This window comes from Myxocyprinus asiaticus, chromosome 40 (genome assembly GCF_019703515.2).
Source record: "Myxocyprinus asiaticus isolate MX2 ecotype Aquarium Trade chromosome 40, UBuf_Myxa_2, whole genome shotgun sequence".
NCBI lineage: Eukaryota > Metazoa > Chordata > Actinopteri > Cypriniformes > Catostomidae > Myxocyprinus > Myxocyprinus asiaticus.
The window spans coordinates 9,607,273-9,625,420 of NC_059383.1; the positions used below are offsets into that span (position 1 = coordinate 9,607,273).

General features: G+C 34.8%; 2 protein-coding genes across 3 annotated transcripts in view; both read right to left on the minus strand.

Moving 5' to 3' along the window:
- Nucleotides 1-399: 399 nt before the first annotated feature.
- On the minus strand, nt 400-12,422 carry LOC127430447 (PLAC8-like protein 1). 2 transcript variants are annotated; one of them, XM_051680213.1, is made up of 5 exons: nt 12,264-12,422; nt 10,289-10,343; nt 7,693-7,877; nt 6,806-6,942; nt 400-2,219 (listed from the first exon to the last, which is right to left on the minus strand). In XM_051680213.1, the coding sequence occupies exons 3-5, from the start codon at nt 7,874-7,876 to the stop codon at nt 2,088-2,090; spliced, it is 453 nt and encodes a 150-aa protein (XP_051536173.1). In that variant the 5' UTR covers nt 7,877; nt 10,289-10,343; nt 12,264-12,422; the 3' UTR covers nt 400-2,087. The 2 variants fall into 2 exon arrangements, with proteins under 2 accessions (XP_051536173.1, XP_051536174.1); XM_051680214.1 differs by having other exon boundaries at nt 10,289-10,340; nt 12,264-12,416.
- A 3,192-nt stretch (nt 12,423-15,614) lies between these two features.
- LOC127430405 (leucine--tRNA ligase, cytoplasmic-like) overlaps nt 15,615-18,148 on the minus strand; it is a 60,416-nt gene continuing 57,882 nt past the window's right edge. The window contains exons 31-32 of the mRNA XM_051680133.1: nt 16,978-17,110; nt 15,615-16,594 (exon numbers count right to left, since the gene is read on the minus strand). Coding sequence (XP_051536093.1) covers nt 16,389-16,594; nt 16,978-17,110 — 339 coding nt within the window. The 3' untranslated portion in view covers nt 15,615-16,388. The remainder of the gene's footprint in view (nt 16,595-16,977; nt 17,111-18,148) is intronic.

Here is an 18,148-nt window from a genome sequence, read left to right on the forward strand (position 1 = left end):
AGGTGTGAGTGAGAAACAAATCACTTTTACATTCTTATTCTTGTGTTCTTGTTAATTAACATTCTTCATGCATACTGCCCCCTACTGGGAAGGGAGAAGAATTTCTAGCAAAAAATGACTTAAATATCTATGTGTTTCTCACCCACACCTATCATATTGTGTCTGAACACATGGATTTAACCACTGGAGTCTTATGGATTACTTTTATGAGGCCTTTATGTGCTTTTTGGGGCTTCAAATTTTTGGCACCCATTCACTTGCATTGTATTGACCTACAGATCTGAAATATTCTTCTAAGAATCTTCATTTGTGCTCTGCAGAAGAAAGAAAGTCATACACATATGGGATGGCATGAGGGTGATTAAATGATGAGAGAATTTTCATTTTTGAGTTAACAAACCCTTTAAGGTGGTAAGAACCCCTTTTCTTACCCATGAAAAAAATCAGTAATGCATGGCCTCTCATGGCGTATTGCTTTATTGATTAATACCAATTTACTTTCACCATTATATAATACACTAGAACTCAGAAAGTCTTGCTTTTAAAAGAAAAATACATATAAAGTAAAAAGATGGGTATATTGGTGCTCAGATATATTTGAGCCAGGAAAGTGTGTATAAGAGAGAGAAAACAGGGCTGCTTGAAACTTTCCTTGATCTTGTGTCACAGTCTTCCCTGTCCTCATTTTTCACCTCTCTGAATTTGTATCTGCAGTGTTTAGGGCTCCAGCGGTCTCATGTCCCTCAGGGACCCCACAGAAAACCCTTGACAGCAGACATATCCATGCCATCTCACACACAAATACACACTCTCTGTACTTCATGGACTAGGGAAAGTGTGTGTAACAACAGTGCCCTCTACAGATATATAGACAGACTCTATGCTTTCTTGTAACAGGAAATATAATGCAATATTGTAATACATATCTTAATAAAGTGATGGGTGGTTTTTCAATATAATATGTACATATAAGACATTTGGAAAGTACCAATAACAAATTATGAAGACCTGGTAAAAAGTTTCCAATTCAGTTTAAATTAGACCTTCACATAACATTTCCTTTCTTAAAATTCTGCATTTGATAGGATGCTAGCTAAAATGTTATGCTTGTGTTGTACCTATTTGGAATTCCGTTTGTTCTTCTGTTGTCTCTATGGACATAAAAGTCGTACCTTTTCGTACAAGCCAAGTTGTACGATCTCTTGTTTTCGGCATCTTGTACGAATTATTATGAGTTGTCATGATGAGACTGTGTTGGGGAGCTAAAGGTTAATGCTTAAACTAAATTTTAATTTAAATAGCCCTATATTTTAAGGTTTTCTAACACTTTCTTTTAAATTCGTCACCCCATAAGAGAGATCTCAAATCAGTTTTGACCAATCTCAAATTTTTAAATAATTATTATTATTATTATTATTTTTTAAATGGCCAACCAATGACAGGTAGACAGGTAGAAAACCTGTTTGACATTTACTACATTTATTATCAAGGGTCATTATTTTTGCAGTTCTGTTTGGTGACAGTAGTGGCGCAGAAATTACACTTCAGCTTTAATACATAATAAAACTGCATGTGTACATGAACTGTGTGACAGCAGTATGAAATCAAAGTGTACACCTCCACTCTCCATTCATGCATCTCTTTACCCATCTGTCTCTCCATCTCGCTGTCAATTTGAAATGTCAGACACATCAATCTCAGAGCAAAGAATACTGATATGTCTAACCCTGCATGAACTTCTGGACCCTTGGTAATAAACATGCTGACAACTGAGACGGCCCCTCAGTCCTTAGCATCGTCAAAAACACTGACGAGAAGACAATCTGAGCTGACTGCACACACACACGCACATATTTGTTTTTCTCTCATAGTGGGGACTTTCCAATGACTTCAATTGTTTTTATATTGAACTAAAGACATTTTCTATGCACTACCCCTGAAACTTCCCATTTTAAACTGTAATTGAAATCTTATTTATCAAACCATTTTCCTCATTTGAACTGTTGGCTGATCCCCACTTTGTAGGTGATTTAGGTTTTGCCTTCATTGTGGGTGACCAAATGTCCTGACCCCACACACAGAGTATCTCATGAGCTCTCCAGCACTGTGGAAACAGTGTAGATCTGCGTCTTCAGCCTCTTCTTCATCTCTCTGATCATCTGACAGAGGGCCAGAGGGTAGCAGCAATATACCGTAGTCCAGTCCTCACACACACTGCCCTACAAACACACACACACACACCTGGGTATACTGCATTGTAATTCTTGAATGAATTGTTTTTCCAAGTGAGATATCAGTCTATGATATTCAAATAGTTCAATTGTTTCATATTAAGCTCAAATTCATGGTGTCCATCTTACATTAAATCTAGGGCATTTTTTCAGATTAGTGGTCAACAAATATGGGTTTTTCATTGGCTGATTCATTAACTATTACTCCCAATGCAAAATATGTGGTTACTGTCTTGCAAATGACCTAAAGCACTACATTATTTCAATCCTGTCACAATGGATTAAGACTTGTTATACTTAGGCCACATCCACACTAATCCGTTTTCATTAAAAAAAAAAAAAAAAAAAACTTTTTCAGTTTCCTAAGGTCAAAAAAGCATGCACCAAGGGCGTAGGTTTGGTTTGAAAGTTGGTAGGGATATATTGCAAGGAGGACATTGTTCAAAATGTTGATATTAAGAATGCAAGAAAGTATAGTGTGTATAGGCATAATATTTCCTTATATACATTTGGCAGATGCTTTTATCCAAAGCAATTTACAGTGCCCTGATTACAGGAACAATCCCGCTGGAGCAACCTGGAGTTAAGTGCCTTGCTCAAGGACACAATGGTGGTGGCAGCTGTGGGGATTGAACCAACAACCTTCTGCTTATTAGTTCAGTGCTTTAGTCCACTACACCACCACCACTCCATACAACCTCGGTATAAAACATCTTACTTTCTTATGTTGATCACGAAGGTCTAATTTTACTTCCTGTATTTTATAGACAAATCATGCTTTTCCTTTCTACCCCGATGTTCTTCTCCAGTGTGCAATACAAAACATGTATTGGCTAAATATATGCCACGCATTGAGTGCAGAAAATGTGAAATATTAGTTAAAAATGCAAACATCCTTGCGCTGACATAGATCGACCTGGTCTCATAGTGAAAACGTGACTCTATATACATTTTTGAAAAACTTGTTATAGGCGTCTCAAGGTACAATTCCCTGCAGTTTTCAGGTGAAATAAACACTAGAGGCACTACAACAACTGTGTGTTTTATTCAATTTCACTCAAATCATGACTTAAATGGCTGATTATGACTTTATAAATAATTATTTTTCTCTCTATTACTCAGACCCTGCTATTTTATGATATCAACACACTTTTACTCTAACGCATCTTTGAAAAACAATACATTTCAATGCTTATGTTACAGACCCATCTACATACAATTATTCCAAAATGATTAACTTGAGTGGTAGCTTACCTGATAGGGTGTTGGCCTTAGAATCAGAGGTTTGTGGTTCAAGTCCACCCACAAACTCAAGATGACCCTTGACATTATAGAGTCATAGAAGCGGCATGAAATGATGTGGTTGTTTCATAAATTGTACTGGTAAGGATGTTCTTTTTTTTTTAAAACATCTCATTTATATTTGAAAACACTATTGGTTAGGTTCAGGCAAAAGTTTTAGGTAAGGGGGCATGTTTTAAATTTTTTTAAATCTAAAATTCACCTTAAAACCGCTTCTGATTATGACACCATCTTACTTCCTTTTGGGCGCCCCCAGCTGGACATTTCACTGTAAAACTGCAGCCAAACATGTTATACAGCACATACATTTTGAATTGCAAAAATGTTGACGTGTTCATGTAAATTTCATGAGACCATGCTGCATAGACCAGCTCATTCTGTCGAGCTGCTTGCTCGACTCTCTCACACACGGCTATGTTGTCATAGAAACACACACATATTAGACACATGCCTAATATTTTCTGCTCCCTGTATCTTTATAAAATGTACAGATGACTGCATATAAATGGATGAATGCATATTTAAAATCATACCACAAGTTAATTTGTATACTGAAAAAAATAAAAAAATACATATATATATATATATATATAAAACATGCAGCCCCACTGGCCACTACTAAATTTTTAATTTGGCATAGCAATCAGTTGTCTGTGCTAGCATTTTAAATTCCTGCACTAATCCATCCCCTTAACTGGCACAGTCACTCAAATTCAAAGTGCTTTCCTCAAGAGGGCTCTTACCGCCCATAAGGCAGAGTCTTCCATTGGGCCACATGCAAAATTCAGGACTTAGACTTAGAAAGGAAAGGAAACATTTGTACACGAAAAGTATGCTTGTTTTAAATCTTTTAGTTTAAAGGATTTGACCTACGATACAAATGGAAATCTGCCAGTTTAATCTTCACAGAATGGCTAAAAAATGGTTTAAAAAGCCCTTAAGTAATCACAGTAATCACAAAAGACTGTGACTGATGCATCCTGAACAGCACTGAGAAAAGTAACAGATGCCACGTGACAACACCTTTTATGCACCGCTTCAAAATATGTTGGACAATAATTTACACATGAATAATGATACTGAGAATGTTTAACAGTCATTAAAATAAAAACATACTATAAAGTTAAAGTATTTTCTAAATGGTAAAATTGCCCAAATGTTGGTCAGGACATTTTCGATTTTCTGAAAGTTGACAGGGTTATATCCCTACCATCCCTACCTAAATCTACGCCTATGGTACTGTATGCACTAATGGTGAGAGTTTTCTAAACACTCTGTTTTCGGTAGAGGAAATTGCCATTCTAGTGTGGATGAGAGGGGTTAACAGCAAAATTCATGCATTAAAAAAAAAATGTACTCATGTGGAAGTAGGCTTAGAATATTATTAGAAAACATCCACACTATTATGTTTTCATTTGAGAACGCATTAATTTCGCTACATTTATACCACTCATCCACACTAGAACAGCATTTTCCAACACCGAAAACTGAGTGCTTCGTAAATGCGCTCCATTACCACATACTTTGGAAAACGATGGTATTAAGAAACAGCAAACGGAGGTTTAAAACTTAAACGGATTAGTGTGGATATGGTCTGAGTAAATTCAGAACCATTTCTCCTTCAAAGCAAGTTTAGTGTCAACCCTGTCCAAAATGTTACAGGGTTGAACACCAGTTAAAATAAAAACAAATCTAATGATCGCACCACACCACATTATTTACAGTCTGCATTCTTTTTTTTTTTTTCTGTAAAAATGATCACTTTGATTTTTTTCACCATAACAGAGTTGAACTATTGAGGTTGACAGGACCAACATGAGAGCAAATATAATGAAGTACAGTTAAGGACAGCAAGAGAAACTTATCTCTGTTTGAACCACATTATAAAAAAAAAAATTTAAAAAATTAAAAAAATTATTGTATCTTTCCCTTAAATAGGATGTCAAAAAGGTCAAACCATTATTTTTAAGGGGGTAAATGTCACAGCATTATAGGATTGAACAAAAAACAATAAAAAATCAGGGACTAGGTAAAGAATAAAGGACAAAGAATAAACTAAATACTGTAGCAAAAAAGCACAATATTTTAATTTCAATAAAAACTAAATTTAAGTATAATTGGATTTCTATATGGATATAACCGGTTACACTTTATTTTAATGTGTCCTTGTTACAGTGTAATTACACAAGTAATTACTGATTATTACTAATTAACAACATGTACTTACTATAGGTTTAGGGTAAGGTTTGGTTTAGGGTTAGTTGCTTGTAATTATGCATAATTGACTGTTATTACTATAGTAAATACATGTAATATGTGTAACAAGTACACATTAAAATAAAGTGTTACCATATAACCCATATAGAAAATAAAAGATTCAAATGGTGATAAATGGGACATGCAAACTGATATTCCTGAAAAACAAATATTTAACCTCTTCTGTCATGTTCCGGTCATTTTTGACCAGTTTAAGAGTTGAAAACAGTTAAATTGAATCTTAATCTTGTATTTGGTCAAACTAATTTTTAAAATGGATTCTCCACACCAATTAATAAATGAATACATTTTATTTATGTAATGTCACAGTGTTTATGTTGATTACTAGGATGTTGCTAGATGGTTGCTGGATGGCTACTTACTGGTCCAATTTAATCATCTGTAAGTCTCTATGATATCCTAACCCATTTGTGTGGGGACCTTTTCAATGGAAGTCTATGGGATTTTTCGCTCATATAGGCAGACGATTATATACGTTTATATATATATATATATATATATATTTTATATATTTTGTATAAAACCATGATTCTGTATTTGTTTCAAACAATTATCTTTTTTTTTTTACTCAAAGTACCACAACTGACATGTAGGTGGTAATTTTTCCAGATTAAATCCTACTATAAAAACTCGTGTTCTGTATGAAAAACAAGCCTATGTCTGTGTATATATTTATAATGTGTGCTGTATATCTACTGTCCTTTAAAGGTTTTTTTTTTTTTTGTTGACCCGAACACAATGGTTGTTAGGAATTTTCTACAAAACACAAGGTTAAAAATAACATTTATGTTTTATCTTAAAAGTTATTTTGTATTGCAAACTAAAAAGAGTTACATTAGGTCAGTATCCTGTTAGTTACATCAGTAGTTTCCTTATATTCCTTAGAATGACCCAGCTGTATTTGAATTTCTGTGACTAATTAATACTCTTTAGTTGAAATTTGTTGGAAACATTCTTTTCCAGCATGCTGCATTATTTACCCATTGAATCCTTACCCTGATCTTAAAGCGCTCTCGGATGCCCACTCTCATGGCAAATGTAGATCCGGGCAGCAGCGGCAGACACATGCATTCTCCATACTGATGAGCCACACTCAGGTCCAAACAGCACGGCACAAACGCACCCATCAGAACTGCACAGAAGAGACGAGAGATGCTTTAAAACATGGGCTGGTATCTGTAAACAAACTCGAAAGCTTATATGGAATTAGTCTAACGCTGCTTATGTTGATTGACTTCAAAAGGATTCAATTCAAAACTAATCCACAAAACAGCCAAATGAATATGGCTCAAATGGGTAGAAATGGAATATTCAATGTTCTTGTAAAAAGTATTACTTCGCTTTATGTCCAGGTTTACTTTAAATTAATGGAAAATCCTTAGCCATTTATAATCATTAAGGAATATCATGAACTATTAATTATTATGAGACTGTAAACAAACCATGCTTATAATAAATTCATACTAATGCATGGCCCTGTACATCTGTTGAAAAAGTTTGACCCAGAAGATTTTAAATTATGTAGTAAATGATCTAGAAAAAGCAAATATGCTGGGGAAGATAAATCTCTGGATAACTTCAATTACAGTTTAATTATGGCACAGTTATTCTTGTAATTGATTGTAAGCTTGCAAATACATTCAGAGTAGTAAATATATGATTTGATATTATGAAATAATGCAATGACATTCACACATTTTAAGTTTGTTTATACTACAAAATCTCTACAGAAATTTCCACATCCAAAGGTTAAATGTCAAAAATGCAGAAAGTAGAAGATTTAGCACTTTTGTCTACCTGCTTATGTCTATATCTTTATCTATGCTATTTTTGACCACATTCTACAACCAGGAGCTTGTTTCTCATAGGCACTTCCTCTTACATGTGCTGGTGTCACCACACACGTCAAACAGCCCTGTGCTCCAGTCTCCACCAGTCTGACTGATTGTGGTCACTGTTGTCGTGGTCATCCCGAGGCCAGGTTGAGTCAACACAGGAAGTTCCACCTTCTCACTTCCTGTTGCATTCTGTTCAACTTCTTGACCACCTGACGAGTTCATTCTCATGCTGAGAAGAAAGATAGTTTCAAACCAAGAACATTCACTAAGTCTCGCTTAGCCAGACTTTTGACTAAATGTCAGAAGAACCACCCATTTATACAGGGGGATCCATCTGACTGATACAATATGTTTGTTGGTTATATATTTGTAAAGCGATAAATCACAGTTCATTTAGCTTTTATGTGCCGCTTAGAGGTGGGTTTATCTGAGACTGATTATACCAGAATAAAAAACCAGCATGCAAAATATTAATTTCAATAATGGTGTTGCAGTATCCTTAAACGATTGTCCTCTTTGCAACCTGAACTTCTTCGAATCTTTATGACAAAAAACAAAAAAAAGGAAGATGCATCACAATGAATGAAGCAGAATGCAATGTGTCTCAAGATGTGCTTGTAAAAAGTTATTTTTAACCTGACATGGTGTCTAAAATGGTGAAAAAACAGATATGCGGCACGACAAAGATGTCTGTCCAGCGCGTTCTATCATTGAAAAACCCTTAACTCGTCTGTTCACACGTATCTGTGAGTTACGTGTGTGCGTGTATGCATGTGTGCATATATACAACAATGTTTCATAGTGAGGATGTCTTCAAAAATAATGGCATAAATAGTTTTCATTTATCAATTAATATCATACAAAGTCCAGTAAATATAACAAAAAGCTAAATCAATATTTGATGTGACCACCTTTGCCTTCAAAACAGCACCAATTCTCCTGGTACACCTGGACACAGTTTTTCTTGGCTGTTGGCAGATTGGATGTTCCAAGCATCTTGGAGAACTTGCCACAGTTTTTCTATCTATTTACGCTGTCTCAATTGCTTCTGTCTCTACATGTAATCCCAGACTGACTCAATATCGAGACCTGGGCTCTTTGAGGGCCATACCATCTGTTGCAGGACTCCTTGTTCTACTTCTATTCAACTCTATTTACAAAGGGAATGTTGAAATCTAAAATGTATATTTCCTACTGATACACTAAAAGCAGAATATATAAAATAACCGTTTTAAGACAAATGTTTTTGTGAAAAATATAATGCACCTAAGACTTTTGCACAGTACTGTATATATACTGTACTGTATAATAGCAGACCTCTAGTACAGTACAGAAAATAAAAGCAGACTATTTCATTGGCATAAACTAAGAAAACAAAGCAGAATATACGATTCAGCTAGTGGATATCTAGTTTACATGTTATTTAGTGCCTCTAACAAACCCCAAATATTTTTTAAAGATTTAATGGTAACAGTTTACAATAAGGTTCCATCATGAACTAACAATTAACAATACATTTTTACAGCATATATTAATCTTTGTTAATATTAGTTCATAAAAATAAAATTATTCATTGTTAGTTCATGTTAGTTCATAGTGTATAAACTAATGTTAACAAATGCAACTTTTGATTTAAAAATGTATTAGTATATGTTGAAATTAACATTAACTAAGATCATTGTTAGTTCATGTTAACTAATGTTGTTAACTAATGTTAATAAATGGAACCTTATTGTAAAGTGTTACCCATTTTATGTCACTAACCTGACAAATCTTTGCAAATCCATTATTATATTATCCTCAAAAGCACCCAATGTATGAACATGACTTTGTTTCCAGGCAGACTGATGAAAAAACTGTAACATACACTACACGACTTCTAAAACCTAAACAGATTTTAAAATACTAGGCATCACACACTTACCGACTTATCTGAAAAATCAGTTCAGACAAAGACTGGGCTTAACACATCACACAACCCAGGATCCCACATTACCCCACTTACAAGTCGATCCGATCCAATTTCAAACTCATGTGGAAACATGTCCCCTTCCGTTTTAGGAGACGCCTGACAGATGTAAACAAACATGAATACGGGAGCAGTTGTTGTTGTCGCTACTGCATTCCAAGTCGTGAAAGAAACAGGCAAAGCATATTTGGGTGCAGTCTTGGGTGGAAAGACCTTGGCCTCTGAAGACGGCAACACGAGTTGAGGTGAGTGCCATTAAAAATTAAACTCCACTTGAGTGCTTGTTTGCCATTTCCGTCTCTTGAGCTTTGTGACCCTGCGCTCTTGATTTCCATTGGCTGCTCACCGAATGTCTTGGAGCATCATACCAACTAGCACCGACTAGCACTAACTCGGCCTGATTGAAAATCAATGTTAAAGTCTTGTAGTGTAATCCAGAATGCTTGCAGAAGTTGCATAAATCCAGTCAGTTAGATTGGAACTTACTATGTCAGTCAGCGGCGCTTACCAATATTGTGTGCAACAGACTTCAAACAGTCATTGAACAGACTGTGGAAGTTTTATAAAACCCTATAAAGGTAATAAATGGCTAGTCCTGACCTGAGCTGAAAGATTTGACAGCATTGTCAACATTACTTATAAAATGCATACTAATGAGAGTGAACACTTACCTAGTGGTGGATGTCAAATTGGCTCAGAGTATTTCCTCCCAATGACAACAGACTGCTGGAAAAAACAGGGGTGAGTTTCCTATAATGACAGTGGTGTGGTATCTCTGATAGCCAATTGGCCAAGACGCCCTGACAGAAAGCTGCTGTGAGCTGATAAGACTGCAGCCCTCTTAATGTGTTTGACACATAGACACAAAAGACTCAGACACAAATACAAACAATTCAGACCTCTCAATTGGGTGTGTCTTTAACCATGGGCACTTCTGGCCCTGTAGACTTTTAGAAAATAAACTCTCTAAAAAAACACTATTCACACTCTCACTAGTTGATTTAATTCATCAACTAACAATGTTCAACAGGGCACATAAATTCATCACAGGGGAATTCTGAGAATTCTCATTTTTGTCTTTTTCAGAACCAAGAAATGTAATTTCGACCACATTGATTCTGTATCGATTCTGTTAACATTCTGTGGTGGAAATGATGGGGACGGAAATTACATTACCATCATATTTGAAATTAAATGCCTGACTACTTCGTTTTATTAAGGCTAATTATGTAGTTAGCATTTTATGTTTCCTAAATACGTATATACAATAAAATAATATTTTCTCCCTTTTTGCATAATTGGACAAAATTACAGCTTAATTAGAAATGACACATACTAAAAATATTCTGTTTACAAGTTATATTTACCATGATTTTTAATTGTTTTATTCACACATCACGTCTCATATTTATGGAAGCCCATTTCCGCAGTGTCAAATCATAAAACAAATACAGCTCACGAGTCATTATTCTGAGTTAGTATCTAATTCTTTTTAAAAACTAACTTAAAATTATAGATAGTTTCTCAAAATGAGATAATGACTCAAAATCAGATTTCTCAGAATAATGAGATTATCTTCAAATAATGAGATTCTAAAAGTAATGAGATACTAACTGAAAAATTAGATATCTCAAAACAGTGAGATAATATCTCAAAATAATTATATATTCAAAAAACAAGATATCTCAAAATAATGTGAAAATATCTTTAAATAATTAGATACTACCTCAAAATAAAAAGATCCTTTATAAGGCATCTCAAAATAATTAGATACTAACTCATAAATGAGATCTCAAAATAATGTGATAATATCTTAAAATACTGAGATACAAACTCAAAATAATGGGATAATATCTCATAATAATGACATTAACTCAAAATAATAAGATATTAACTCATTATAAGAATATCTCATAATAATTATACAAATTTAAAATAATGAGATAATATCTCAAAATAATAAGATACTCAAAATAATGAGATTGCACTGGACTTTTATTCATTTGTATTATGTGCCGAAAACAGGCTTCCATACATTTTCATCTCAAGCATGCTCTTCACTGACACTTTTGTCGACTTGGTTAACACGTACACTATCTTTGGTTAAAACATTATTAGTGGCAGAATTGTTTGTTGTTGTAGAAATAACGCAACAACTGTGGGACAGTCATATTTTGTGCAAAAAACTACAAATCATTTTTACACACACACACACACACAAAAAAAAACAAAAACAAACAAACAAAAAAAAAAATCTCATTTTTTTTAAATGAGTTTTATATTGTAAAATCTAGTTTTGGGTAAAACAATAAAATCTATACATAAAAGTTATTTTAAAAGTAGCCAAAATTAATGAAGGCATGGTAAAAAAAATTCCAAGACAGTTTTATGTAACCTACATATAACAAAACAATTTTTTATGAACATCAACCTGCAGTCGTAATGCATATCAAAGTCAAACTGAATATTAAAGTCACATAAATATAGAAAAAATCCCTTCCCATTACACACACTTCTAAAACACATACTCATGCACTACTGAGACTGAAAGCCAACATTTAAATATCCTGCAGGTGCCTACAATCCATACAAAAACATCAAATATATCCTTTCAAATGAAACAACAAACAAGCAACAAGAGCTTACCAGTGATCCAGCCTGTGTGTGATGCTACACAAATGCACCCCAAGAACACAGAGACAGACAATGCAGAATTGCACGTATTATGAGGTTAATGTCTTGCATCACTTCCTTCTTCAGTGCATCTAACATGCATTAAACTGGGTCACATCCACTAATGAAACCTTGCTTGGAGTTGTCATTTCTACAATGGCTTGGTTATATATTTGGCAGTCAAGTCTTTTTAAATGTATGTAAATGTCTATCTGAACACGCTTATGTGTGGCTGATCCGACTGTAAAAATGAGCCATCTTCATATCTGCAACTGCCTGCTTGACAGCAAAATAGAGTAATAACCCTTGCAGCAATTCTTAGTAGGCTCATTTTCTCTTTGTTTTGAATTTTCATTTAATTTGAAAAGGTTACTTCTGAACTTTTAAGAAATTATATTTTTCCACCTCAGGTTTGAAGTAGCAGGGCTGAAAGCAACAGGATTAGTGAGGGACCATCAAGAGGGACACATCCCCTCAATATTCAGATTAGTGGTCAACAAATCTGGGCATTTTTAATGGATTCTTAAACTATTACCCTCAATACTAAATATGGGGTACAAAATACCAATTTAGTCATCATTATTAACCCCAAGTCTAACCCTAAATCGTTACATCATGTCAATCCAATGACTGAGAAAGAAAAGAACACAGATCACAGATTTTGCTGTTTCGGAAGGAAATTGGTACTTTAATTCACCAAAGTGGCATTCAACTGATCACAAAGTATAGTCAGGACACTACTGATGTAAAAAAACAGCACCATCACTATTTGAAAAAAGTCATTTTTGATAAAATCTAGACAGGCCCCATTTCCAGCAGCCATCACTCCATCACCTTATCCTTGAGTAATCATGCTAAATTACTAATTTGGTGCTAGAAAATCACTAGTCATTATATCAAACAAAGCTATTTGGTTGCATGAGAAGTGCCCGACAAGACAGCCACATCTATAACAAGTGCTACAGGAAGCGTGGGGTGAAATGTCACCTGAGTATCTGGACAAACTGACAGCTAGAATGCCAAAGATCTGATTTTTGATGAGAACTCTTTGAAGTAGTTGTATTTTCTTTTTTTTTTTTTAAATTGTAATAGTAATTTTTCATGTTATTAATGTCCTGACTATACATTGTGATCAGTTGAATGCCACTTTGGTGAATAAAAGTACCAATTTCTTTCCATAAGAACAAAATCTGAACGTTATTCCAAACTTTTGGCCGCCAGTGTACATGATTTGTTGGCATTAGCTTGAAATATTAAGCCAGCCAAAGTCAACATAAGTTTAAACATAATGAAGTAATGATACTGTAAAAGAACATTACTTTTGTTTGAACCATCTGGTCAAAAACCTTTTATACTTTCATCCCCACAAATACAGGTGCATCTCAATAAATTAGAATGTTGTGGAAAAGTTCATTTATTTCAGTAATTCAACTCAAATTGTGAAACTCGTGTATTAAATAAATTCAGTGCACACAGACTGAAGTAGTTTAAGTCTTTGGTTCTTTTAATTGTGATGATTTTGGCTCACATTTAACAAAAACCCACCAATTCACTATCTCAAAAAATTAGAATATGGTGACATGCCAATCAGCTAATCAACCCAAAACACCTGCAAAGGTTTCCTGAGCCTTCAAAATGGTCTCTCAGTTTGGTTCACTAGGCTACACAATCATGGGGAAGACTGCTGATCTGACAGTTGTCCAGAAGACAATCATTGACACCCTTCACAAGGAGGGTAAGCCACAAACATTCATTGCCAAAGAAGCTGGCTGTTCACAGAGTGCTGTATCCAAGCATGTTAACAGAAAGTTGAGTGCAAGGAAAAAGTGTGGAAGAAAAAGATGCACAACCAACCGAGAGAACCGCAGCCTTACGATTGTCAAGCAAAATCAATTCAAGAATTTGGGTGAACTTCACAAGGAATGGACTGAGGCTGGGGTCAAGGCATCAAGAGCCACCACACACAGACGTGTCAAGGAATTTGGCTACAGTTGTCGTATTCCACTTGTTAAGCCACTCCTGAACCACAGACAACGTCAGAGGCGTCTTACCTGGGCTAAGGAGAAGAAGAACTGGACTGTTGCCCAGTGGTCCAAAGTCCTCTTTTCAGATGAGAGCAAGTTTTGTATTTCATTTGGAAACCAAGGTCCTAGAGTCTGGAGGAAGGGTGGAGAAGCTCATAGCCCAAGTTGCTTGAAGTCCAGTGTTAAGTTTCCACAGTCTGTGATGATTTGGGGTGCAATGTCATCTGCTGGTGTTGGTCCATTGTGTTTTTTGAAAACCAAAGTCACTGCACCCGTTTACCAAGAAATTTTGGAGCACTTCATGCTTCCTTCTGCTGACCAGCTTTTTAAAGATGCTGATTTCATTTTCCAGCAGGATTTGGCACCTGCCCACACTGCCAAAAGCACCAAAAGTTGGTTAAATGACCATGGTGTTGGTGTGCTTGACTGGCCAGCAAACTCACCAGACCTGAACCCCATAGAGAATCTATGGGGTATTGTCAAGAGGAAAATGAGAAACAAGAGACCAAAAAATGCAGATGAGCTGAAGGCCACTGTCAAAGAAATCTGGGCTTCCATACCACCTCAGCAGTGCCACAAACTGATCACCTCCATGCCACACCGAACTGAGGCAGTAATTAAAGCAAAAGGAGCCCCTACCAAGTATTGAGTACATATACAGTAAATGAACATACTTTCCAGAAGGCCAACAATTCACTAAAAATGTTTTTTTTATTGGTCTTATGATGTATTCTAATTTTTTGAGATAGTGAATTGGTGGGTTTTTGTTAAATGTGAGCCAAAATCATCACAATTAAAAGAACCAAAGACTTAAACTACTTCAGTCTGTGTGCATTGAATTTATTTAATACACGAGTTTCACAATTTGAGTTGAATTACTGAAATAAATTAACTTTACCACAACATTCTAATTTATTGAGATGCACCTGTATATCAAATCTAAAGCATTTTACTAAAAATATACAAAGGATATGATAAATCATGTTATTTCAATTAAAGCTCAAATTAAGTTGCATTTCATTTCTTTATTTTATTCACCCATTAAAATGTAATGAAATTTAAATATTTCAAATTTAAACACTGTTTTAATTATTATTATTATTTTTTATTTTTATTTTTTTTTGCATTAAACACTAAACAGAGTTAGTAGAATCTATCAAATATTGCAATCTGTGATTCTTCTTGTTAATTATTTTAGTAGCAACTCAAAGGGGACAAAAAATGACAATTTCCCGGAAAATGTGCTAGTAACCTGCCTAATATGATTAGGGTGTGGCATTTATATTCAAAAACAAGCATAGAAACAGAGGCACATTTTATTAGCATCTTGTATTAAGTGTTCATTGAATACATGTCATTTGACAGAAAAGGGTCCAAAGAAAACATTTTGTAGAGAGAAAAACATTTCTTTCTGACTGGAGTTTTACAGTGAAATACAGGCAGTTATTGCACCCAGAAAACATACTGGAGGTTGTACATGTTCACAGTTGAATGCACAACACAGCAGGTCTTTTCACATCTCCTTTGTTGGACTGTTGTGGTTTACATATGTAGACTTGGTTTAAAATACAGGACAGATGTAAAAATTACAAATGAAACTGATTAACAGGAATAAACAATGGAAGTACAGCAACACCTCCAAGTTATACAGAAGGGCCCACATAAAAACCATTACTTTTCCTAAATATTTCCAGTCTAATTAGCATTATCCTAAATGAATATGAATTGTGCGTTTAAAGCTCCCCATTGGGCTTTTACTACAGAAAAGCCTGAAAATGAACATAATATGAATGCATTATAACCCTTAATCAGAACAAATACCAAATGCCAAGGCAGGAGTTAAACAGGTTTGTAACAACATGAGGCTGAGTAAATGATGTCAGAGTTTTCATTTTTTATGAGTAAACTATCCCTTTAGCTTGTTGCAATGAGGCTAAATTCCAGCTAATGAAAGATAAACTAATCCCTCTAGCAGCTGATACAGATAAAAAAGTCATTTGTTTGTCGATGCATGTAAAGAGAGTCAGAGGGGGGAGGGGAACTGTATATTGAATGTATATTTGTGCGTAGAACGTCACTGGAGCAGATAGACTAGAGTGTCCCCAATGTCCATTTTCAGGCCGTTATCGCTCATATGAACTTTGCTTTGCTCCAGGTTGAGGTGGAAGATTGAACTGTCTGAGATGGGCAGTTTACCCTCCTCTTCCTTTCCCAAAACAGGGATTCTTCTAGGTCCCAACAGAGGGTCTTCAAAACGCATCAACTTCACTTTGGATAAATCTGAAATTTTCACATACATTTGAAAAATCTGAAGTTTTTCATAATATAATGATAAATGATAAAAACTACGTGACATATTTAAGTCACACTTCAAATATACAGTATATGAATGTCATTGCATAAGACGATAAAACATCAAACCAAGTGGCATCTGCAAACAAATGATACTAGAGCTTTTCTCAGAACTAACTTATCAAATACAACGACATTCAAAAACCTTTAAGTGTGCCTTAAGTGTCCACATACATTTTGGGGCATCTGTATGCTTTGAAATCTGTTTTACGTATAAATTATTATTATTATTATTATTTTTATTTCTTTAAAACCTTTCCAAATCTTTCTATCACATTACTTTGCTATAATGGCAGCACAATAAGGCTTACCCTTGATGCCTCTGTTGACACGGGATAGTCTGCGGATGATGCTGTCTTTGCTGTCTCCCTGTCGAATTTCAATCTTAGTTGAGAACAGACCATTGGATGGCTGTGGATTCACCATCAGGACTGATAATCCAGGCTGAGACACACAGAGGTCACAGCTAATGATGCTGTATTTATAGATGCTATGTCACAGAGATCAAAACAGTGGCATGCTCAAAAATAACATTTGTGTGTACCAACTATAATGTCATATTTAATCATATTTTTTGAATACACTACAAGTCTATAATTTGGGCACATCTACTAATTTATTATTATTATTTGCCACATTTTAGAAAAACAGTAAAGTTTTCAAAACTGTGAATTAACTAGGGCTGTCAATCGATGGACAGCCCTATTTAAAGAACTGTATACGTAAAGAACGCATACTGTGTGACCAGCTTGCGAGTTTTGTTGAGAAGCGCTGACTGCCCCCTGCTGATGCAGCTCATAAAAACTAAAAAAAGTTACATGTACTTCAAGCTTGAATTGCTCTGATGCTCATAATATACGTATACTTCTATTACAGAATTTACATGATTAAATCGCAAATATTTCACAGCTCTCTGGAATACTCTATTCTAATTGGTTAATAGCACCATCTAGCAGTAAGCTATTAAAATAATTTAAACTCAAATCAATATTTCATGTGCATTTATTTATTTATTTAGCAAGAATATGAGCAGTCAGAAAGTCAATAATTACAAAATAAACCAACAGAACTCCGACGCAAAACGGAGGTGGATTTCAGCTGTTCAGCGATTTATTTATTCTCACTTAATTACATAATTTCAATGCAAATCAATTTTTCATGTCCATGTATTTATTTATTTGTTTAGAAGCCATGTAATAAGTGGCTTCATTTCCTGTCGGGGTCCTGATCTCCCTATCAGGCTTTATTTTATACATATATCAATATTTGCTGAGAAAGGCCACTCAAATAAAGAAAATTCAATATAAATAGTACATAATATAAATTACAATTTTAAATAGCCTATCATTTAGATAGAAATTTGTTGCATTATTGTGGCAGATGAGTAAAGCATTGATAAGACAACACAAAAAGTGGATTTAGAAGTCAATATATTGTTTGTTTTATGCCCATATCACTGAACAAGCCTACAGTTGACAGCAA